The 24,221-nt window shown below is 35.2% G+C and overlaps 3 protein-coding genes and 1 long non-coding RNA gene across 10 annotated transcripts; 2 read left to right on the top strand and 2 right to left on the bottom strand.

The window, feature by feature from the left end:
- The first annotated feature begins 6,870 nt into the window (after positions 1–6,870).
- Positions 6,871–10,372, top strand: LOC140991756 (1-aminocyclopropane-1-carboxylate oxidase homolog 12-like). 6 transcript variants are annotated; one of them, XR_012177948.1, is made up of 4 exons: positions 6,871–9,103; positions 9,418–9,739; positions 9,830–10,209; positions 10,292–10,372. XR_012177948.1 is itself a non-coding variant. In XM_073461899.1 (4 exons), the coding sequence occupies exons 2-4, from the start codon at positions 8,580–8,582 to the stop codon at positions 10,082–10,084; spliced, it is 1,101 nt and encodes a 366-aa protein (XP_073318000.1). In that variant the 5' UTR covers positions 6,871–7,067; positions 8,522–8,579; the 3' UTR covers positions 10,085–10,372. The 6 variants fall into 6 exon arrangements, 5 of the variants coding, with proteins under 5 accessions (XP_073318000.1, XP_073317998.1, XP_073317999.1 ...); XM_073461899.1 differs by having other exon boundaries at positions 6,871–7,067; positions 8,522–9,103; positions 9,830–10,372; XM_073461897.1 differs by having other exon boundaries at positions 6,871–7,067; positions 8,514–9,103; positions 9,830–10,372.
- A 183-nt stretch (positions 10,373–10,555) lies between these two features.
- Positions 10,556–14,783, bottom strand: LOC140991755 (CDT1-like protein a, chloroplastic). The gene is made up of 7 exons (XM_073461894.1): positions 14,319–14,783; positions 14,049–14,168; positions 13,706–13,943; positions 12,425–13,138; positions 12,105–12,306; positions 11,928–12,018; positions 10,556–11,768 (listed from the first exon to the last, which is right to left on the bottom strand). Exons 1-7 carry the CDS (start codon positions 14,672–14,674, stop codon positions 11,711–11,713), a joined length of 1,779 nt encoding a protein of 592 aa, XP_073317995.1. The 5' UTR covers positions 14,675–14,783; the 3' UTR covers positions 10,556–11,710.
- Positions 14,784–14,965: 182 nt separating this feature from the next.
- Positions 14,966–18,330, top strand: LOC140991339 (uncharacterized). 2 transcript variants are annotated; one of them, XR_012177842.1, is made up of 7 exons: positions 14,966–15,047; positions 15,431–15,724; positions 16,405–16,570; positions 16,633–16,931; positions 17,097–17,208; positions 17,371–17,449; positions 17,753–18,330. It is a non-coding gene; the product is annotated as an uncharacterized lncRNA (long non-coding RNA). The 2 variants fall into 2 exon arrangements; XR_012177841.1 differs by lacking the exon at positions 17,097–17,208.
- Positions 18,331–18,880: 550 nt separating this feature from the next.
- On the bottom strand, positions 18,881–20,086 carry LOC140991338 (RING-H2 finger protein ATL1-like). The gene has a single exon (XM_073461251.1). The coding sequence runs from the start codon at positions 19,922–19,924 to the stop codon at positions 18,914–18,916; it is 1,011 nt and encodes a 336-aa protein (XP_073317352.1). The 5' UTR covers positions 19,925–20,086; the 3' UTR covers positions 18,881–18,913.
- Positions 20,087–24,221: the final 4,135 nt, after the last annotated feature.

Genomic DNA, 24,221 nt, shown 5'->3' with positions numbered 1-24,221 from the left:
CTTNCATGATTAACATTATATACATCATATTATTACCATAAAATTTACATGTACATACATTTATTTTTTAAGAGTTTGTAACGGTCATAAACAACTAGTTTTTACCCTATAAATATGATTTTACAAACACAAACAATCACCTAAACTTACTCTTCCTCCCTAAAACTTTTCTTCATCAAATTATTATATGGTTATTATACTCACTAATCTTGTATTTATCAGAGAATATCTGCCTCACGATTTTTCTTTATTTTTAAGAATGCTTGTACGTATAATTTATCCGTTACTTTTATTGCCATATTAATATATTTAGAACTTAACTAATAAAATACATTGTTATTTTTCTAATACCACCATGTCAAATGTGACAAAGGTCGAATTTATTGCGCTCGACATTATGGGAAAAATTTATATTTCATGAACTCTCGATGTGAAATGCATCTAGAGTCATTGGGTCTAAGTGAAAATATTAAATAAAATGGTATCTCATAATCACAAAAAAAGGCAAAAGTTATAATATTTTTGCGTCGACATCTTGATTAAGGATTAAAATGTGAATATCTCATTAAAAAGATCACATGGTTTTATGAAAAGAATTAAAAGAAAGATTTGAACTTATAAGGAAGTTATACCTCCGACCGCATGTGATGAATGAAATACGTTAAGATTCCAAGATTTTAAGAAAGTCAGTGCTTACAATTCAGCGATGTATCGAATAATCTCGCAATTAAAATTTTGTGAACAAGAGGTTACGGAATCAGAAATGCTTGGAAAAACATTTTTCATTTTCCACGCATCAAATATAACTCTACAACAACAATATAGAATGCGTGGATTTGCGAGATATTCTGAACTTATCACATGTCGTCTTATGGCGGAAAGAACAACGAGCTTCTAATGAAAAATCATAAGTCTGGACCCACTGGATCAACATCATTTTCAGAAGTAAATGTTGTAAGTAAAAATGAATTTAAACTCGGAAACCAAAATCAAAGTCAAAGACAAGGTATTGGTCGAGGTTGAAATCGAGGTTGTGATCATGGACGTGGACGTGGTCGTGGTCACAGCCGTAGTTTTGAAAACAATTGAGATAGTTACTTCTATAACTCATCTCAAAAGAGCGTCACGAAACACCCACTGAAAAGGTATCACGAGAACATGAGTGTTAATGAAAATCACTCAAAACGATTGAAAAGTTTTTGTTTTAAATGAAGCACTCCAGAACATTGGTCTCTTATTTGTCGAGCCTCCGAGTACTTTTGTAAGCTCAATAAAGAATTGATAAAGAGAAAAGAAAAAGAGATCAATTTCACTGAACGGAGTGACCGTTTGAGTGATTCAACTCATTTTGATGCTACAGATTTTTTGAATGATTTCTCTGAAAATGATCAATATATTGGTGGAATAGAAATGTGTTGGAACATTTCATGTTCGCAATCTTGATTTTGATGTTAACAAAACTTGTTATTTTGTTTCTAATGAATTTACCTAATTGCGCAGAAGCTGAAACTGATCAATATTCGAACTGATCAGTTACCGAGCCAAAACTGAAGCTATCGAGACGCAAACTGAAAGTGCCAACTGATTGCCCAAAACTGAACCAGTTCAACTGATTGACCAGCTGTATTTGATGAGTTTTGGTGTACGGTCTCATTGTCTCTATAAATACCAGACCAAGATCATCAATATGTAGAAGTGTGGAAAAACATATACATGAGTGTGTGAAAGAAGAAGGGCACACATAATGCACACCAGCTTACAGAAGCAATCAGCCCAGATTTGAGGGAATACTTCAAAGTGTTATCAGCTTAATTTAGAAGCATTTTTCCCTCAGTGTGTGAGAACACATTTGTATTGTATTCATATATCAGTTCTCTCACACACGCACACATACCATTACTCACATATATAGAAAATAGAGCGTATTGATAAGTTGAGTGAGTCTTGCACAAAGACAATAAACTTGTGTATGTAGTCTTTAACATATAGATGTAAAACAAGTGTTGGCTGGAAGGTGCTGCCTTCAGTCTTGGCTAGGAGTTCAGTTAGGCAGTAGGGTAAGTTCTAAACTGAGTGGGTTTGTAAAGGCATTGTATAAATCAAAGTCTTCTAATGAATCCTATCCGAAGTGGTATAAAGGGTGACGTAGGAGCAGTTGAAGTCTTCGAACATCCATAAACATATCTTGTGTTCCTAACTGATTAACTTTTGTTTTAAAACTGATTTGATCAGTTCAGTTGATATCATTTCAGTTCATTCCATAACTGAACTGATACAAGCTCGAACGGATCTCCTTTATTTCAGTTATTCAGTTCACACAAGTTAAAAGGCTTTCAAATTTACCAGCTATCTTAACGAAGGATTATTTCGAGTATTTTTCGCTTGGTTTAACACCAAACTCGATTTAATTCATCGGTGTTTACATTATTAGAACACGAGCTATTGAAGCTCATAGAGACTATTATGTTTGAAGCACCTTCGCAGGTGTTCGAACCAATCTTTCAAAATGTAAAATATTTTATTTTTCATGTGCTTATATGCTAATGTTTTATTGTATAATTATGATATGCGTTATATTTTTCAATAAATTACATATATATTGTCAGTAATTTTTTTCATTGCATAATTTTTTTTAAGTTCAAATATGAAAAATGCTTTGAACAAAGCTAAACAGGAAACTAATCACATGGAAGTTTGCATACATGATAGTGGTACAACGCACACTATTCTCTGAGATAAAATGTATTTCTTGGAACTAAAACCAACAAAAACAATGGTAAATACAATATCAGGTTCTGTAGACTTGATTAATGTTGTGACAAAGCACATTTTTTGTTACCTGATGGTACAAAATTTATGATAAATGATGCTTTGTATTCACCACAATCGAAAAGAAATTTTTTGAGTTTTAATAACGTAGATTCCCATGGGTATGATACTCAGACAATAAATAAAAGAAATGAGAAATATATGTGTCTTACCACATATAAATCAGGAAAGAAATATGCGGTTGAAAAACTACCAATTCTCCATACTGGATTACATTATACACATATAATTCCAATTGAATCAAACATGGTAGTTGACAATTCTTCAATATTGATTAATTGACATGATCGATTAGCACATCCTAGTTCAACAATGATGCGAAGATTTATAGAAAATAAACATGGTCATCCACTGAAAGACCAGAAGATCTTTCAAAATAATAAATTTTATTGCAAAGCCTGTTCTTTTGGAAAACTTATTATAAGACCATCACCAACTAAAATCCAAACTGAATCACCCATGTTTCTTGAACGTATTTAGGGTGATATTTGTGGGCCAATTCATCCACCATGTGGGTCATTTAGATATTTTATTGTATTGATCGATGCCTCCAGCAGATGGTCACATGTATGTTTATTATCAACTCGGAATGTGGCATTTTCAAGATTATTTGCTCAAATAATAAAATTGCGGAATCAATTTTCCGATCATTCAATCAAGAAAATTAGACTTGATAATGTTGGGGAATTTACTTTCCAGACTTTCAATGATTATTGTATGTAAATGAAAATCACTGTTGAGCATCATGTTGCTCATGTACATACACAAAATGGATTAGCTGAATAATTGATTAAACATCTACAACTGATTGCTAAACCAATGATTATGAAAACAAAACTCATGTTTCTATATGTGGACATGCAATTTTACATGCTGCTGCATTAATTCGTATCAGACCAAATGCATATCATAAATACTCCCCATTGCAGCTTGCATTTGGTAAAGACTCAGACATTTCTCATTTGAGAATTTTTGGATGTATGGTATAAGTGTCTATTGCACCGCCTCAACAAACAAAAATGGGACCTCGAAGAAAGATCGGAATTTATGTTGGTTATGACAGCCCATCAATAATTCGATATCTTGAATCTCAGACAGGCGACGCATTTACAACACGTTTGGCTGATTGTCCTTTTAATGAGGAAATCTTCTTAATGTTAGGGGGAGAAAAGAAACACATCGAAAAAGAAATTATATAATATACATCATCATTGTTACATATGGATCCAATAAGTAAACAATGTGAAAAAGATGTATAACAAATTGTGCACTTGCAAAGAATATTAAATCAAATAGTAGATGCATTTACAGACACAAAAGGGGTAACTAAATCATATATAAATGCTGTAAATGCCCATGATCGAATTGAAATTTCAAAGAAACAAATTGAAGACACTCATGATGTCATTAAACGCTTGAAGCGTGGAAAGTCAATCGGTTACAAGGATAAAAATCCTCAAAAAAGAAAAAAGTATAGAGAAACAAGATGATCACAAAATAGAGAATGATATTACGGCAGAAATACATAATGATGAAAATGTTCTGTTAGAACCACAAACTGGTGAGAATCGTGAAATCTCTATTGATTATACTAATAATGAAAAAATATGAAAATGAAAAGATATAAAAGAAATTGATGAGATATTTTATTACAATGTGACATTTGAAATCATAAATGACAATGAAGATAATGAACCAAAATATTTGGTGAATATAAAAATCGACATGACTGGATAAAATAGAAAGACGCCATCCAGGTTGAATTGGATTTGCTAAATAAACGTAACGTTTTTGGACCTAGAGTCTTTACACCTGAAGGTGTAAAATCTGTTGGGTACAAANTATATATATATAAATAAAATATGCCTAAAGCACAAAGTTCAGAACCCAGAGAATGTTATTCTGTGAAATTGCAAAGATCATTATATGGATTAAAGCAATCCGATCGAATGTGGTATAATCGGCTAAGTGAACACTTAATGAAAAAAAGATATGTAAATAATTCAATATGCCCTTGCGTTTTCATTAAGAAAACAACATGCGGATGCGTAATTATTTTTGTATATGTTGATGATTTAAAACATAATTGGAACGAATAAGGAAATTCAAGAAGTTGTATTGTACTTGAAGGAAGAATTTAAAATGAAGGACCTTGGAAAAACAAAGTATGGTCTAGGTTTGCAAATTGAACAAAAAGAATATGGAATATTTATTTACCAGTCAAATTTTACAAAAAAAGGTCCTTAAACGTTTTAATATGGAAAAATCAAATCCTTTAATTACTCCAATAGTTGTTAGCTAATTAAACATATAATATGATCCATTCCGTCCTTGTGAAGATGATGAAGTTATTCTTGGTCTAGAAGTACCATATCTAAGTGCTATTGGTGCACTTATGTATCTTGCAAAATGTACAAGATCTGATATATCTTTTGGTGTAAATTTATTGGCAAGATTTAGCTCATATCCAACAAAGAGACACTGGAACAGAATTAAACATATATTCCGTTATCTATGAGGAACGACAGATTTGGGACTTTTGTATTCAAGAGATACCAATCAAAGCATATTTGATTATGTTGATGCTGGATATTTATCTGATCCACACAAGACACGTTCTCAAACCGTAAATACTCGTGGAAGCACTGTAATTTCTTGTCGTTCACAGAAAAACACTCGTAACAATTTCATCAAATCGCGCCGAGATTATTGCACTACATGAAGCAAACCGTGAATGTGTCCGGCTAAAATCAATGACCGAACATATCCAAATCTCATGCGGATTATCATTCGACAAAAAGTCTGTGACACTGTATGAATATAATGATGCATATGTTACTCAAATGAAATAAGGATACATAAAAAGCGACAGAACTAAACATATTCCCCTAAGTTCTTCGCATTCTCCCGAGAGCTTGAGAATAATAAAGATATTGATATTCGTCACATTCAGTCAAGTGAAAACTCATCAAATCTCTTCACAAATGCACTTCTTACGACAATATTCAGAAAACATGTATATAATATTGGGATGCACAATCTACGAAATTTGTGAAGAAATGTTCATGTCAACATGAGAGAGAATTTACGTGACTGCACTCTTTTTCCCTTACTATAGTTTTTATCTCAATGAGTTTTTCCTAATAAGGTTTTTAATGAGGCATTATAAAAACACGTAATGAAGACAATCATTGTATCATGATCATCATCACAAGGGAGAGTGTTGAAAATAAGAGATTGAGTGTTGAAAATAAGAGTTGTAAATATTGAAAATTAATGTGTGATGTTGTATGCAATGATATTTATTTTTGAATTATTTCCAAAGAAATTCTATAAATAGGTCTCTCAATTTGTGAAGAAAAACACAATTGAGTGGAGAAAATTTTATAAAAATATATAATTTAATATATTTTGTGAGTTTGAGATTTTTAATTTTTATCGTAAATTTTTATTTTAATAAGTTTGAGTTTTGTATTATTTTAAATATTTCTGCAACTTTTTCCAACACACACTACATGACAAACCAAGAAAAGGCAAATTTAGTTTCAAATCTTGTTGGGAAACAAAACAAAGTTCAATTTATATATATGGATATCTATCTCTATGTCGCCATAAAATTTTATTACTTTAGAAAAAAACATTTGTCAATCCATAATTTTATAATAAATTGTGGCTAGCGTCGTTGAAAATCTTGTTGAAAAAAGAAGCTAAAATTATTATTTTATTAATTTAGCGAGAATATTAATATTTAACAAATTGGTCCAAATCGGGAACTTGAAAAATTTTTATCAGGATGATATAGCCAAATAAAGCAGTATCTTACCGTTGGAAGAGCTTAAATCCTAATTATAAAATCTTAAATTGTAACCATCCATTTTCATAATCATACCATTAAAGGAAACCACCCCATCTTCATGAGATGGTAAAATGACTGATGGATTGGCAGATATTGACATAAATTTCTTCCCGTTTTCATAATGGTCCAAACCGCAACTACTTCTTCCTTCCATGTTTTGTCCTCATTAAGCATTCATTCTTATTTTTATTTTTATTTTTATCAAATATTTTTATATTGAAAATGATAAAGAATGATTCTTGGGGTCCATTTTTCTTCTGTCACTTCACATCAACCATCCATAGTTCACTTCTCCCAACATAAAGAACCAGCGGCCCATTGGCTCCATTTGGTTTTATCTCTGCAAAAACCCCATTGGTGAAAACTCCATTCTTGAGTAAAGGTGATGCCATGTTAGCTAAAAAACAAGTTTTGTTTATTTGATATTGGTGCGTTTTTGGGAGTTTCAAGATTTGTGTGTTTTCATCATCTGTTCCTGTTTCTTGTCTGCATTTCCCACATGATGTGTTTTGAGATTTTGTTGGCTTTTGATATTGTTATGTGGTGGGTAAAGTCTTTGCATTTGGTTCATTCAAGTTAATTGGCTTTGATTTACTTTATTGTTTTCAAGAAAATGGATATCTGTTTGTGCATTACGATTGTGACTTTTTTTGTTTTTGTTTGGGTTTGGACTATAATTATTTAGGCTCAATTAAATTAACCAAAGTCCAATATATAGGATAGATTGATTGACAAAAGCCAACCAATTATTCTAAATAATTTGAGAATCAATTCAGAAGTGGGCAAGCGGTTCAACTGATTGACCGTGGCTCAAGATCGTGAAAATGGAAGCAGAGAGTGGGAGTGGAAAAAACTTTGAAAGAACAAAACTCAAGGGCCACTCACAACTCAAAAAATTGCAAAAATTTCATAGAATCATTAGTTTCAGGCAAATTTCACCTTTTCATTTCAGATATTCCGGTTTCTAACATTTTCATTAACCTTAATATATTGTTTTGCTTTCTAAATTCCTTCGTACTGTCGTAGGTACACAAAAAAAATTATGTTGTGAGTTTATTTTTTCAATTTTAGCGTCTTATTTTTTTATTGAGATTAGAACCAACAATATGTTGAAAATTTATCTTGGTTTGATTTGTAGAAGTTAGATTTTAGTAGTAATATTAGTGTTGTTTTGCTGTAACATCTGATACGCCCGTGATCTACAAAATTTTGTACGAACACTCATTATACCTTTGTGATGTCCTGTGGACGGTTTCTTTCAGCAGTTTCCATATCAATATGCTATTCAAAAAGAACTTAAGTTTTGCATATGAAATTATCTTAAAAAAAAAAAACCTTAAATCACACCTTAATATCCAATGGACTGTCTGAGCCGAAGCAAGCATGCAGTTGCGGTTGAAATGAGGAAAATAAAAGATGTTTTTAACTATTTCTACAAAAACAAGAAAATCGGCTCCTTAACTAAATTTCTGAAACTTTTAACGATAGAACATATCGGTAGTGTTTGCAAGAAAATCGGCTGCTTGTGTGATTCTTAATTTTTAAATATAATTTTCAAATGTTTCATTGAGTTTGGTTTACTAAGCTGCTAAAATGGAGTTAGCTTACTTTTAAAGATACATGACAGAAGAGTGGATTGCCTTATAAATTAATGTCTTGATTTCTATAATGAAACAAAAGTATTAAATAAGAGAAGCAGCAAGCTGTCGCTAATTAAGAACTGCATTATTCCGAAGTTCAATAATCTCTGTTCCCCACATGTTTGCTTATCTTGTAATTTTCCCTGATATGTATCAAAGTATCATTCTTTTACCCAACTATTACTCAGTCCAACAGATTCATACTTCACATAGTGCCTATAGAAAACAAAAAGAAACACAGCAAAGAAAGAAATATGGGAACTGATCATGTTAGTGATTATGATTGGGAGAAAGAAGTGGAGGACTTCGAGAAAACGAAAGCAGGTGTTAAAGGACTAGTAGATTCTGGCATCCAAAAGATCCCAAGATTCTTCATTAGCCCACCAGAGAGTTTGCTTAGTAGAACTGATAATAGTGGTGAACTTCAACTTCAGATTCCGGTGATAGATTTTGAAGGAATAGAGAAAGGGGGTGCTCGACGGAAAATGATTGTTGATGAGATTCGTAAAGCTTCAGAATCTTGGGGATTCTTCCAAATGGTCAACCATGGAGTCCCATTATGTGTGCTGAAAGCTATACTAGAAAGCACTAGGAGATTCCACGAGCAACCAGCGGAAGCAAAGATGGACCTTTATTCTTCAGATTCTAGGAGAAAAGTTAGGTTCTATAATATAAATGGACATTTCAGAGAATCAGACGTAGCAGGCTGGAGGGATGCATTTTCTTGCACTTGTGAAGATGATATCGTGGAACCTGAGGCTATTCCATTAGTTTGCAGGTATCCCTTTCGGTGTTTTCTAACGTGTACTTGATGATTCGTATTAATGAATTTAGATTGTAGGATGTAGAGTTGCTTTTATGACAGAAGTTTCATATTTTATCTCCTTGCGAGGACAATGGATTCTGTAATCTCGCAAGTTAAAAAATCCATTCTTGGGACAATGTTAAACGTATAGAATTCAGTTTTCTTGGAAAAACTTACCAGAATCCTGCAAATTAACAGTTCTGTACCTTCGACACGAGACTGTATCTTTGGAACCTTGGTCAGTTGGTTGAATCATCGTCCTTAAATCCTTTAAACCTGGTTTGCAGGAGCGAAGTCATCGAGTACCTGAAATACATGATCAATCTGAGAGATCTTTTGTCTGAATTATTCTCAGAGGCACTAGGTCTAAGCAAAGATTTGTTGAACCAGATACAATGCATGAAAAGTGAATATTTAACATGCCTATACTATCCAGCTTGCCCCGAACCTGACAGGACGTTTGGCACGGTTAAGCATTCGGATCCCACGGTTCTCACCATAGTAGTACAGGATTCAAGTGGAGGACTCCAGATTCATCATGAAAATAACTGGGTTGATGTTCCTCCAATTGAAGGGGCTTTAATAGCCAACGTTGGAGATCTTCTACAGGTAATAATTATACAGACGACTTATTTCAATTCAAGATTCTTTATCCATGTTTTAATAACTTCGCTTTTGAAAAATATCTGTTACATCCAGCTTATCACCAATGATAAATTCAAGAGCGTGGAGCATAGAGTATTGGCTAGATTAGTCGGGACTCGTGTATCCGCTGCTTGCTTCTTTTTTCCAAGTTCTGAGCAAATGCTAAAGGCTTATGGACCCATAAAAGAGCTTCTATCCAAAGAAAATCCTCCACTATACCGAGAAGTATGTTATCTTGATTTTGTTACTACTCAGTATCAGAAAAATGTAAGAGATGGTAGCCTAGCCCTTTCCAGTTTCAAGTTATAAAACGCGGTTGCAAGCAACATCAGACTTTGCGAAAACATGGTGGGATTCTGGTGTTTTTGGTGATCTTTCTAAGTTATTCGATTCATTCTTAATCGGGAAAAGTTCACTCTTTGATTTACTCCAAGGTTGGACACTTTCAGTTTCTTTTTACATTTTTTTGTGATTATAGAAGTGATTTTTTCTGATTTAATGTGGAAAATTTTTTAGGAGATGCAAATTTGTAGTTGATTCGTTCCATCATCGTTGTGTATTGAAGTGCAATTCAAATAGCAAACTACAATGCTAAGATCTCAGTCTAATGGCTTTAATGTACAGATAGGATGTTTGGAAACAATAATTTTCTCATTCTTACATTTATCTATAGACTAATTTTCTTTTCACTGCCTTTTCGTTTAAATGCAATTTTGATATTGGTTTACTTATATAAGAATATTTAAAATACTCTCTTTCAAATACAAGTCTGATTATTTATCAAGAGGTACAAAAGAAGCTAGAAATGATCCTAAGAAGAATCTTCATGAATGGAATTCAGATGAAGAAATTTAACAAGGTGTGATAAGTTGAAACCAAAATCAGCACCAGCCATTAGGCCATCTCCTCTTGGAATCCATTTTGGGTAACCATTTAGATCTCGAGTTTGAGAATGAACCCAACATTACACTCCGTTTTCGAGGTCTCCAAATCAATCTTCCTATTATCCCTTTTCGACGTGGTGCAGCTGGATATTCACACTTGGCTGGTTCATCAACCTTTGAGAAGCTGAAAATTTCATCTCCAATGGTGGCAGCTGGTGGAGAGCTGAAGATGGCTTCTTCAATGGTGGTCGAAGGGAAGACTTGGTCGCGATCTCTAATGGTGTTGAGGCGTAAATACCTCTGATCCAATGATGCCTTGGGGATGTTTCTTGCTAGTAAAGGAGATGCGCCACCCCAATTGTTGCTGCCGAATGAAGGGTGCTGAGGAGTTCTAAATTCCAGCAATTCCCTTTGCCTCATGCTTCACTTGTTCTATCTTAGAGGATCTTTTGGTGCAATTTTATGTTGCATTGTGTGATGTAACTGTCAAGAAAGACAAAGCAAAGGCGATTACTTCAAGAATTGGAACAATTGGATTCATCTTTATGCTGATTAAAAAAACATACAAATAATTTTTTTTAAAAAAACCATAAAAATAAAACCAAGTGCTCAGTTGGAGTTTGATACTGTTAATTGACAGTTTCCGTAGTATTTTGCGAGTTATATTTGTAATTTTTTTTTGTCCAAAGTCATCCATCCGTATTAATTTTTATGATTAACTATGTAAATTCACGACCCAAGCTATCCGATCCAAATTAAATAAAATTATATTTTAGAAATATTGGGTCATTCTGGAAATCTTATTTCACCATCGCCAATCACTTCAATCAACTTCGCCTTAATTAGCCAACGACAATTTTGCACTTTGAAACAGTTAAACTGAGGAAAAAAGGTTTGATGAGAGATAACTGATGGATTACCACGATGACACAAAATAAATATATACAAGCAGCGGACAATTGAAACACCATGTTATTCAAATCACTGTGGGGGGCAAGAACAACATCTAGAAAAAGTTGACACAGAACTTGATTTGTTTCCTTGCCAGTTCTCACTTGGCCTCGGCGAGTCTAGCCCGAATGGATTCAGGACTTGATATCTTGTTGATACTGCAAAATAAGAAGATATTTGTAAACCGTAATATAATGCTGAACCTCACACATCAAACCAGTTGAGCTTGGGCTGAGATACGAAACTTATACTTTTACAAAAAAAACTTTATGATTTGAGGAATAACTGCTGAGTGATGGAGTATTTGCAAAACTTACCATACAAGAAGATCTCCACTAGATGCTGATTTTTCATGAATCCATTCAGGAGCAAGTTCTTGCAGCAATCTAAGTTGTTCTTCTACCTCCCCTGTGATGGTATTACATGATTCAGCCGATACTCGATTTTTGCAATATGAAAAGATTAAGAAGTTCCTTGTTAGAAATCGAGCTTACTTCTGTCAACCACATCCATATTGCCAGCTATTATCTTCTGAATGAGCTCCTCTTTTGTGAGGACAGAACGTCTAATAGATTGAAACAGGAAATAAATCATGTTAAAGAGTTTGGGCAAGCCCGCGATCATTTGCAGCCTCCACTTCGCTTGTGAGATGGCTGGATCACGCTCCATTAATGCCTTCTTCTCCTTTTCTTGTATCTGTAGATGTAGACAAAAGTTATATCTACATTAGCTGATATCTTTATTAAAATAAATAGTTGATATGTATGTCAAATATTTTGATTTGTGGCGTGTCACCCAAGCAATACGAGCTTACTGATTGTAAAAGAGCCTCTGGAAGAATGTCAAAGATTTCGCCACTGGCTGATAAATTTCCACATGTACTTCTGCTAAGCTTATTGTTAGCATTTGCGATCTTAACAGGTGTGTCGAATTTCAGAGGCCTGTTCGGGGGTGGGCGCCTGACTAGTTTGCTCATTGCTCCAGATGACTCTTCATTTGGGCTCCTGCAACATCTCTTAGGCGGTTGAAGCATGGGCGTAGAACATATCAGCTGTGCTGGAGTAGAGCAAAGTTCCACCGGAGTTCCGAGAGTACAGGAGCCATCTTCATTCTTGGCCAAATTTACACTTTTTACTGGGGTGTGGGTGTCAAGAAGGATCGATGGTGGTACATGAGCTGAAGCTGCCTCATTAGATGAGGATTCGGAAGGAAAATCGACAGAAAATGGGCTACTTGCATTCTCGGAAAAACTTTGAACAGACTTGGGTTCTGAATCAACCAAAACATGGACATCGATAACTGACTTTTCTTGCCTCAGATTTTCTGCAGTGTGCATTGAGCCCCGTGAGAAGCTTCTCCTAAACGATAGAGACATATGTGATGCTTTGGATGAGTCTCCAAGCAATAATCCCACGTCAGGTGTCTCAATTGTCGGAGATGAAGCTGAGGCGCAAACCAAGTTCCTAGAATAATCTTCCTTCAATCTATTGAATGGTTCAGGCAGCTCATCCTCAGGGACATCATCTCCCTGAAGCAGATGCACAGTCTATCAGTCACATAAATTCATGTAGAATAGCAGAAGCAGTAACTGGCAACCGACAACAGGATAAACAGCTATCTTGACAAGCTTACAATAAGATTTTTATTTTTCAAGGTTTTGGCAACCAAATGAAGCAAAGAATTCCCAGTACACATTATTCTAGCGCTGTAAGCCAACCTGACCAAAAGGTCGGATTTCCTAGCCTGCCTGCATAGCTTATTCATAACATAAGTCACATGAAATCAGATTATGATGCATCACGTGGTGGAATACTTTTCCACCATGAATTCAGTTTGACATGATACAAGGAATCATAGTGATATGAAAACCGTGCACAAATTGATGAAATACAAATGAACCAAGCAATTCTCCACATAGAAAACCAAATTATGCAGAGTACCAATGATCACATTAATGAACACCACCATCTTGGCATGTGGTGCCAACTATAAGTTTGCTTCATATCTAAAATCACATTAAAATTTTTATATATACCCATAAAAGGAGCTAACATCACATGCAATTCATAGGCTACTTGGCAAGTAAATTTTGTACCACCAGGTGGGACTTGTAGAATTCAACTAGCCGAGCACGGAAGACTTTCCTCAGCTGCTGCACATTTCGACTATCAGATTTAGCATTACTTCCATCCCCAATGGCTTTAACATTCAAACTGATACGAAGATCAGGCTTAACACAGCAAGTGCGCTCATCACGCCTAAGAACCTTCTCAATCTCAATGACATCCGGCATGATAAACTTCAGTTGAGCTAAATGGCTATGTGTAAACCTTCTGAAATTTTGTCCATACCAAAAAATAAAAAAATCAATTTGCCAGCACAAAAAAGATAATAAATGAAAAAGTGAAAAGAGAACTCTTTAATCCGATCTTGCACACCTATCGGTTAAAGTTTCTACTTGGGGTCTAACATTAGTAAATAACGTTGCTGATCTCTTCAACTGTAGAAGCCGGAGCGAGCTATCCAAGCTATTGAAAAAATTATCCAATAGTTCATACCTGAAACACATGTATCATAAAGCATTTAATTTCATTATCCAAAACCAGTCACAGCATTCTAGATCATTTTCAGAGTCCCCAAATTCACAACATATACAAAAATACAACACGCCTTTGATTTAGCATACAATAGCTACGGCATTCACTTACTTTTCCGGAAGCTTAATCTCTCCATCAGCGGGTTTCTTTTTCTGCTTAACAGTGGCCGCAGATTCAGACCAGGTATCAAAATGCTCGTTTGTTGATCCAACGACCGGGCCAGGATTTGTACTCTGGCCGGAACCCGATTCCCGCAGCTTTAGCGCCGCCTCCCTGATTTCTTTAATCGACATTGCCGCACTAGGGTGGCGCATACGGCGAGGCGGATCAGCTGTCTTCCCGGGAGTTTTGACAGTCCATGGATTCGAGTCGGAGCCCGAGATCTTCCGGTTCCGTGGACCCGAAGATGAATGGAGCGGCTTCTTCGACTTACACACATTCAGCAACGAAGATTTAGCAGATTCCATAGCTCAGACACACAGTGAAGGTGAGATGGAGGGAGTGCTATACTGATATATGCGAAGGTGCGCGGGTGTCTTCTCGGCGCCAAAGGTTCCCGCGGGAAGATGAGGAAGGGTGATTGTGTAATTTGACCTTTTTCGTTAGGTTTGTTAAATTTGGGCCGAAAGGGACGATGAAGCATATCCACATAGATGGGCTAAGGAGTTGGACTGCCTTAGGCCCATTGTAAAGGAAATTCACTTGGGCCCCATTGAAAACTTGGACATGGTTGAGACTTGAGAGGAAGAATTATTTTTTCCCTTGTAAAGAAATAATATTATTTCTTGAAAATTCACTTGCTTGGCCGATGGTCTGCCGATAATTTTTATTGGATTTGGGGTAAGTTTCTCTTCGAGTTGTATGTTAGTTGGGTTTAATGTTTCCATTTCTTTGATTATTTTTGTATTTGCTTTCTTTCTGGTTTCGTGTGGTTGACTTTGATGTATTGGTTTTATGAGTCTAGGGAGGAAAAATGGTGCCTTTTCTCACTTTGAATTTGAAACAGAAATGATGGGTAAATAGTTGCTCAAGCATTTGAAACTATTTTGCTCTGAGGAAAATACCTTTTATTTACACTAGGTGTGGATAGACAAGATAAGGTGGTTTTAAATCACATAAAGTTCTTTTATGAATCGATGATTCCTCCTTTTATTTCTCCATGCTTAAATTTGTTTATACATGTGGGTTTCTGTTGATTATACCAAATTGATATCTTTATGCAGTCTCCATGCGGCAGGCAGATAATGAATTGCAGACTTATTAATGGGCATTGATACTGGAAAGGGTTGCTCAAGTTCAAAATGTGCGGCAGTTATGTGTTGTCAAGGATCTTTCCATTCACGGTATACTGACGGGCAAGGTCGCAAGGAGAATTACGTGATTAGAATGCTTAATAAAGGAGTTCTTGTATTCCCAGTATCCACATGGATTCCAGGTGCTGTTCGGCGTCATCTTGTACTGCCAAAGACCCCAGAACGGATCTTGAATTGGTGCATTCTGGAAAGCATGTTTAACAGGTAACCTATATACTCTCGCACATTTTAAGGACTGACTAGGAGTTCCAGGTAGAGGAGGTGGGATTAAGAGACTGAATGGTTCAATGGAATTTGGGGAGGAGGGGGCTGATCTGGAATTCTTAGATAAATTGCATATAAAATTTCTATTATTTTCGATATTTCCCCATTGCGCCTGACCAAGGGCAACCATGACGGGAACCGCCCTAAGGCGGTCAGATAACGGTTTACGGGTAGATAACCCGTTGATCTGCCGGTTTTTTTTTTTTTAAATTATTGTTTTTGAAATCAACGGCCATGATTTTGTGGTCATTGATAATCAATGACGTGGCCGTTTTGCAACGGTCAACCAGCCGGCTCGACCTGGACCGGCGGTCTTCCGTTGCAATTTTTTTCGATTTTCTCCTACAAATACCTCCACCCTTTTGATTTTTTCAAACAAATTTCTCAAAATTCTCAATCTCCTCAAAATATCAAGTCTCGATTATTGGCGCCAGAAGGGAGCTTTTTATCCCCTCCTGGATGCTCCCAGTTTTATTGCAGGATATGGGAACAGGAGCAAGGGGAGGGTAAAAAGGAGATATTTATCTTGGTGTAATTGAACATAGGGCTACTTTGGGCAAATGCCAGCTCACTTTTATTTTTGCTATTTAAATATTTAGCATTTTCATATGATTTTGCAGGCTGACCATTTGTTCAAGCACCGGATGAATGGCAGCATAGTTATCTAAAGCAGGTTCCTTCTCCTATCTCGACTATTATTGCAACGTTTATCCCATTCGTTTCTGGTGGCTTTGCTGCTGTGCTTAGAATCATTGCATTCCTAAAGAATCTTTACTGGAAGGCCATGTAAGTTGAAAATGAATGATATTTAAAATTCCCTTCCCTCTAGACTTAATTTAACCTTGCAGATATTTGGTTGCAACTTATTCTGGTATGCTGTGGTGTTTGGAACTGTAACACCTGTAAGCCGGGCTGCAATTTAAGATGAGTTTCTTGTCCTAGATCCCCAGGGGGCATTATTATTGGTTATTCATCTCACACATTATATGCCCAAAAGACTGCGTGGGCAGGAGAATTCTGTAACTGTGAGGCTAGTGTTTGAAACTTTCTTTCAGGTTTGTTATTGCGACTCATAATATATGAAGAAGATTTTGCTAGACGTGGATAATGCCCATCCAAGATATTGCCATGGAAAAAATTTTTGAAAGTATGTCACAGATGCTTGGGTCCAATTACAATCCGTCTGAGTTTGAATTTGATAGTGACTAATGGTTATGATTTTAGGATATCGATGATTTATTGTTTCCTTGTTTCTTGCATAGTTTGTTTAAATGAATTAGCTATTTACCATGTTCTGCTGATGCCGTCCCAGGCTTTGGTTGTCATACCTTTGGGAGATTAACATGTCCATGGATAATTTAAAGTCTTGAGTATTGTTTTATATTTCGCATTTGTAATGATGAGAGAATTTATGATTTTGATAGGTGAGTCACTATAATCCGGAGAATTTCATCATAACTGTCTAATCAGATGCTATATTAAGAGTACTTGGCACTTTTTTTGTTGTTATTATATCCCTAGAGCTTGTACCATTTGTTATAATTGTTGATTATGTGAAACTGAAATGAGTGAAATTGTCGTTGCAGTACACAGGGATCGATGGTTGTAATGGAGAGATGGCATCAATTTTTCTCACATCATACCTTGATATCATTTATAACTCAGGTTATTCCGTTTGATTTATTATTCATGGATCTTTTACAAAACAATCAAGGATTTTACCGAAGGACACCTCAGAAAATATAAGTTCATTAAAATCACCCATAAGAGCCTTCTCTCGGCAAAACAGACAAAGTACTACAATATGAACTTTATAAATTCCTGGTTAAACTCGAACCTGTTTGTTTTAACCAATAATTAATTATTCTTATTTCAAAGTTAAATAAATCTAAACCATATTTTAATTATTGGAAATGTTTAACTTCATTTCTGCTTTGGCTAAATTGAACAATTTGTGATTATTTTCAGGCATTTTTAGTCCCTTAGGTTTCAAAGATCACGGCAACCGAAAATACGGTTCACCCTTTGATTCACACCACAATCAGACTATCAGAGGAGTTCCCAGGGGAAAATGGAGAAATCATTCTTGAGGTGCGACCTATTTGCAATGCAAACACTAAACTTTTTAAACAGAATGTGTCAACTCTCCTATTTTTTCCCCATATTTGTCAAACTTAAGGTGGTTGTAATGTTCTATTGATCTTAACTATTTCGAAATTTAAAATTTCAACATATGATGATAAATGGGGAGCCTGTTCAAGGATCGATCACAGAGTCATCTAGAAGCTTCTACATTTGCTCCAGTCGTTCGAGAAAGTGTCTTACGGCAGCAAAACTCGAATGACAGTCACTGCACAAAGAGCCTTTGGTGGGGATGGAACTGACGACCAGTAGTACCTAGCCAAGCCAGCAGACTAATTTTCTCCAGCCTCCAAATTTAACCTTCCATTGGATGATATATATAGGAATTTAGAGAACCCCGTTGATACTGCAGGTCTTACCTGATTATATTCTTGGTTTTAAGTTCTAACCATTGAAAGAGAATATATTATATGTGCAAATATAAGATTCGTATGATTGATTTGGAAGGTAAGTAAGATGCTCGTCATCACCCAGTTCCTTCAAATCTGTAAAGATATTTTCACACAAAAAAAATTGCAAAGATATTATTTTTGATGATATTTATCCCAGATGAACTCGTGCTGCCAAATTTATTGTAGAACAATATAGGTACAAAAATTTGAAATTTATTGTACTCTCAATGTTGAGAATAATCAAACAAATAGATGGAAATTAAATTTTTTAAAAATTGGAAAGAGCTTAAGCGAAAAATTGATTTCTCCTATGTGATTCTGTGAAATTTTTCATTGTTTTCTTTACCATCAAATGATGAATGATAGAAAATTCGTCATATTGAAACTTAAATTTAATGAATTAATTTAAAATTTGTCATTCAAGAAAGACCACTCTTCTACTTGCTTCACCTATGAACTTCAATTCCGTTATGTTCGGTTTGGTTACGATTTATTTACTTCAATCCTAAAAATGAGATGGAAAATTTGTAACAAGAAAAAGCAGAAAACTGAAATTCATGAACAAGGTAATGTATTCTTAAAAAAAATTTCATGACTATGATTCAACAGGAAGGACAGCATTTCTTGATATGCTTCCATGTCCAAAAGAAAAAATGGTCCTTTGGCTTCTGCTGCTGCTTTCTTCACTGTTTCTAGCATGTCTAAGATTCCTATTATGCACTAAAATCTCTTGAACTGATATATATACATGGCGATCCACAGCAGAATCCATTGAAAAGGATCTTCGGATGGGCTGAACCGAAAACTGATTATCTTCGTGTCTTACATCAATCCCTTCGTCTCCCATGCTCAAAACTTTTTCAAACTTTCCGGGTTTAGATTTCTGAAACTTTCTTGAGGAATGACTTAAAGATTGCACCAAGAATCTGTTCAAATCATCTCTAATTGTTTCTTGCTGTCTACTGGATAAACTCCCTGTTCCATCTTCCCTCGCTACAAAGTCTTCATACCCCCCAATATTTCTGCCACCAACTGGTTCCGAATGTTGAGGTGATGAATTTGGAGCGATTATTTTCTCGATCCGATACCCGTTCCTGTCCGAAATGGTTGATCTGCACAAAGGGCAGTTGGAGTTCTTTTGCAGCCACACATCAATACAATCTGAATGGAAGGCATGAGCACACTTGGGAAGAACTCTCAACAAGTCATTTTCTTGGAACTCATTCAAACAGACCACACATTTCAAAAATCTGCTGCTACTGTTGCAGATTTCTGCTGATTCACTCTCTCTATACTGGAAGGTTGGAATTTCTCGAATCAGAAACTCATCGAGCCCTCGGCTTTGCCACGGCGGTGATCGGAATGACACGGAATCTTCAACATCCAACCGTTCCCGCGGCCGGAAGGAAAAATGCCTCAACGGGTCGATTTGCTGCCATCTGAAGTAGCCTTTGATGACAAAAACATAGTAGCTGAGGAGCAAAAAAACTGCGGCTGCAATGCATAATACTGCAATGGCAAGAACTGTGAAACTATTATTGGCAGACGCCGGTGGACAAGGAGCTATAGATTCAGATGTGAAACTGAGATTTGGTGCAGCCTCCATTGATTAGAATAGAACAGTGAGTTCTGAGTTTGAATGACGATGTATTGCTGATGAAATTTGAAGAATGAGTTTGGTTTTATTTGGAAACTGGAAGTCAAACCGGTGAAAAGTTTGTAGCAGGTCTGACCGTTAGAGTTGGACGTGGACATGTCTGAAGGACAATTTTAATGCACAATTTCTTACTTGAGAGTATTTTTATGTCATTTTAGAATTTAATGGAAACGATAGCCTTTTCCTCGAATAATGAAATTTCCAAGAGGAAATTACTCTAACAGGTAACAAACACATTATATTATTTTCTTTTCGTACTTTCTATATATATATATATATATATATATTATATTCACACACACTTGGTATACCTACCGTTTCTCTAGTAACTCAGCGTTTGATAAGACTATGAGTTTAATTCTATATATCAAAAACTTTTTCGGACGAGCTTGTCACACATATTTTATCTATTGTGGTTCACTTAACTAACGTGTTTCGCAGATTATTGTGCAACTTGAGAGTTTATTTAATATGTACCAAATGATAGCGATTTCGAGTTTCATCGTCATTTAAAACAATCATGTTACTTCGTTTATTTGCTTTTTTCCCCAGCAATATATATAGGTTTCAAATTTATTTTGAACCCGAAATTACAGGTATTAAAAAAGTAAATAAGAAAAGAATTTTTGATAGATTTTCTTTTGTTGGTAATTTTTATTTAAGCCTAATAATAACTGTTTGAGTAAATTGTCATATCAAAATGATGCGATGTCGTATTTGGTGCTGGCCAAATGACCCCTACAGCACCAGCGTGGGTGACCTAATGATCNTATACAAAATACATAAATATAAAAAATGAAGACAACATCGTACTTTGTGACAATATATATAAAATATCGTTGACTTGTTTAATTAATCATGTTATTTATTTACTCAAGTATAGGTCCTTGATTAAATAAATAGCTTCAGTTTATATATATAAAATGAAAGAAATCGTATAAAAAAAGTCAAGAATTATGCAGTTGTTACGTGTACGTTTTGTAATAGGAATGCTTGCAAAGATATGCAAATGGAGATTGACATGGCCGATTACCAAACTATATTATAAGTTTTATGTTAACAAATGGATGGAATTTTACATTATAAAACCAGTGTTGAATTGTGGCCTATTGATATTGAGTCGGGGAGAATGTTTGTTATATTTGAGTCTCGAATATGATATTTTATCTCAAACTTGAGATATCATTGTCAGATGAACCATAAACCTCCAATATATGTAAACTAATATGAACTCATCAGTTAAATAATTTTATTTACGCATATTATAAACATTCCTTACTCGTCATTACAGTATCAGCACTAAACTCTCATGAATTAATAATAAATAAATTGGTTCTACATAAAATATGTGCAAAACATTATAATGTGCATCCAACGGACCAGATTCAATTTAGGGAGCGACACCAACATGCTTACGAATCCTGATTTTGGAAGTGAGCCGTGATAAGGAAATTAATGAAGAAAAGGTAAGTCAAACAAGATTGATACAGATACTATAACAACAAATCTGTCAGAAGCAAAAATGGCAAAGAATTTTGATAAAATAATTCACCTTCTACACATGAATATTTCTCCTCGATCAAATGTTAGACATATATGTCAATTTTCATAAAAATACTAGACATCGATATGATCTAATGATATTGGAATAGAACGAGAAACACTACCAGTGTAACATAGACAAACCAACAAAGTTTTTCATGATATTAGAGCCATAATCTTGCAAACCATAATTATATATAAAAAGGCAAAAACTTGTGTGAGACGGTCTCACGGGTCGTATTTTGTGAGACAGATATCTTATTTGGGTCATCCATGAAAAATTATTACTTTTTATGCTAAGAGTATCTCTTATTTAGATCATCAATGAAAAAGTATTATTTTTTATGCTAAGAGTATTACTTATATTATGAATATCGGTAGGGTTGACCTGTTTCACAGATAAAGATTCGTGAGACCGTTTCACAAGAGACCTACTCATATAAAAAATTCTTCTCTTAATCAATAGAGGAACCAAACCTCATCATCCAATCTTTTCATCAAGGTGCTAGCTAGCCTTATCTCTGTTAAGCTAAGCACCACATATTACCTTATGTAGAGATCTCAGATTCTTGCTTGTAGTTTGGGTGTACGTTCTCCACCATCTAGAGAAAGATGGGTGGAAACCTGCAGCAGAATTAGAGAACGACGGCAAAATATTTCCCAATACAGCTTATGCAACTTGGATCACCAATGACGGTTTTGATCATTTCTGGGATTCTTAGCACTACGAGGGAAGATATGCAGGGATCCACTGAAGAGATTGGATCTGCTTGCTCTCTCTGGACTTCTCTTGACAACCAATGAAAAGGAAGGACTATTGAAAAACATGTTGATGACAATCAAGAAATTAAAAGATCACGATCTTTAGACGAATATTTGAAGGATTTCAAGTCAATTTATGATGAACTTGCATCAGTTAAAAAGTCGGTTACTGATCTTGACCAACTTTTCTAATTTGCACGTGGGTTATGACCAAAAAATGAAACTTTTCGCCTCGCTATGGTGACAAAAACCGCCATATATATCCCACCTGCAACCAATTTGTGCCTGCTTTGCAAGGGCATTAGAAAATTATCCAGATTCAAAGAGACGAGGAACGAGTTTGCATAGAGCATGCACAAGTCTTTTTGGCCAACGAGGTTGTGGTCGAAATGTTCGAGATGGTAGAGGACCATTCAATGTCGAGGTTTTACTCCGGCTGGAAACTATAACACTAAAAATGGGCCAATCATAACTTTTCAATGATAATTGATTGACAAACACAACATCCAAAAAAAGGTTACGGCGTCGAGCGGCAACAACCACCAACGAACAACAGTGATGATAAACTCAATTATCAAATCTGCAGAAAAGATAATCTTAGTGCCATTGATTGTTGGCATAGGTTTGATTACTCAAATCAGACTGATGATTTGCCTCAAGCACTAGCAAATCTCAAACTTTGTGATGGTGATCCATCCTTATATGCTGAGTCATGAGCATCTTCACACATGCATGGAAAATGGTGCAGGTAACTTATGTGATACCCCGTCCAAAAATGAACGGGATTCCAAGATCATGCAAGTACGTGACTATATATTTGAAGAAGATATAAAAGATTTTTTAAGGTATTATTCATATCGATATGGTACATATTGTTTCAGGAGCTCATTACTTGAAAACTTTAAAGTTAAGCGTACTTAACTTGAGATAATTATGGGATGAGTGACCGCGTGTTGGTACAGTGAGAACAATCATCGAATCTGGAACGTGCTTAAACTATGCTAAACATTATAAAGGCAGCAATGTTATTTTTGTTGATAATGGTGAATTGCCTATTCACATACCGGAGAAACCACTGTCTATACAAAGGAAGAAAAACTAAATCTAAAATATGTTCTAGTCATCCCTGGGTTGAAAAAGAATTTGTCGTCAGTCGGGAAGCTTACTTCTGATAATGAATGTATCTTTGAATTATCAGATTCTGTTTTTTTTTTTTTGTTTAGAACAAAGTTCAAAGAATAATAGCCAGGGGGCATAAACAAAGACAACTTTATTCTTTAGAAGACAACTCTCAAGAGACTTATGCAGCAATAAGGAAAAGTGACACATCTTCAACTTTGTGGCATCAACCAATTGATCATCCTAATTCTAAGGCCTTATCATTGTTAAACAGGGAAAATATTATTGATGTTAGTAGGTGGGAAACTAAACTATCTGTATGCTTTAGTTGTCAACTGGGGAAGATTGGTAAGCTATCAATCAATAATTCTAATAAAATTTCAGCATTACCTCTCGAGAAGATTCACTAAGTTCTTTGGGAATAGCCCCAGTTCTCTCAAACCAATATTTTCGATTTTACGTGATATTTGTTGATGATTGTTCAAGATTCTCATAGATTTATCCATTAAAGAGGAAATCATATTTCTTTTCATGCTTAAAAAATTTCAGAAGCTTGTGGAGAATCAATTTGATCTCAAGATTAAAACTTTTCAATGTGATGGAGGAGGAGAATTTGGTTCTGATGAATTTCTCGAGCATGTTCAGAACTGTGGAATTCAAATGCAAAGTTCATGTCCTGGAACTCCGGAGCAAAATGGAGTCGCGGAACATAAACGTCGACACATTGTTGAGATCAGTTTGACAATGCTATTTCATGCAAATTTCCTTTGTCTTTATGGGTTGAAGTTTTCCTTACTGGAGTCTTTCTAATAATCAACTTCCA

This window comes from Primulina huaijiensis, chromosome 13, assembly GCF_012295235.1.
Source record: "Primulina huaijiensis isolate GDHJ02 chromosome 13, ASM1229523v2, whole genome shotgun sequence".
Lineage (NCBI taxonomy): Eukaryota > Viridiplantae > Streptophyta > Magnoliopsida > Lamiales > Gesneriaceae > Primulina > Primulina huaijiensis.
The sequence above is the reverse complement of the archived record's forward strand: the minus strand, read 5'-3'. Positions and strand labels throughout refer to the sequence as shown.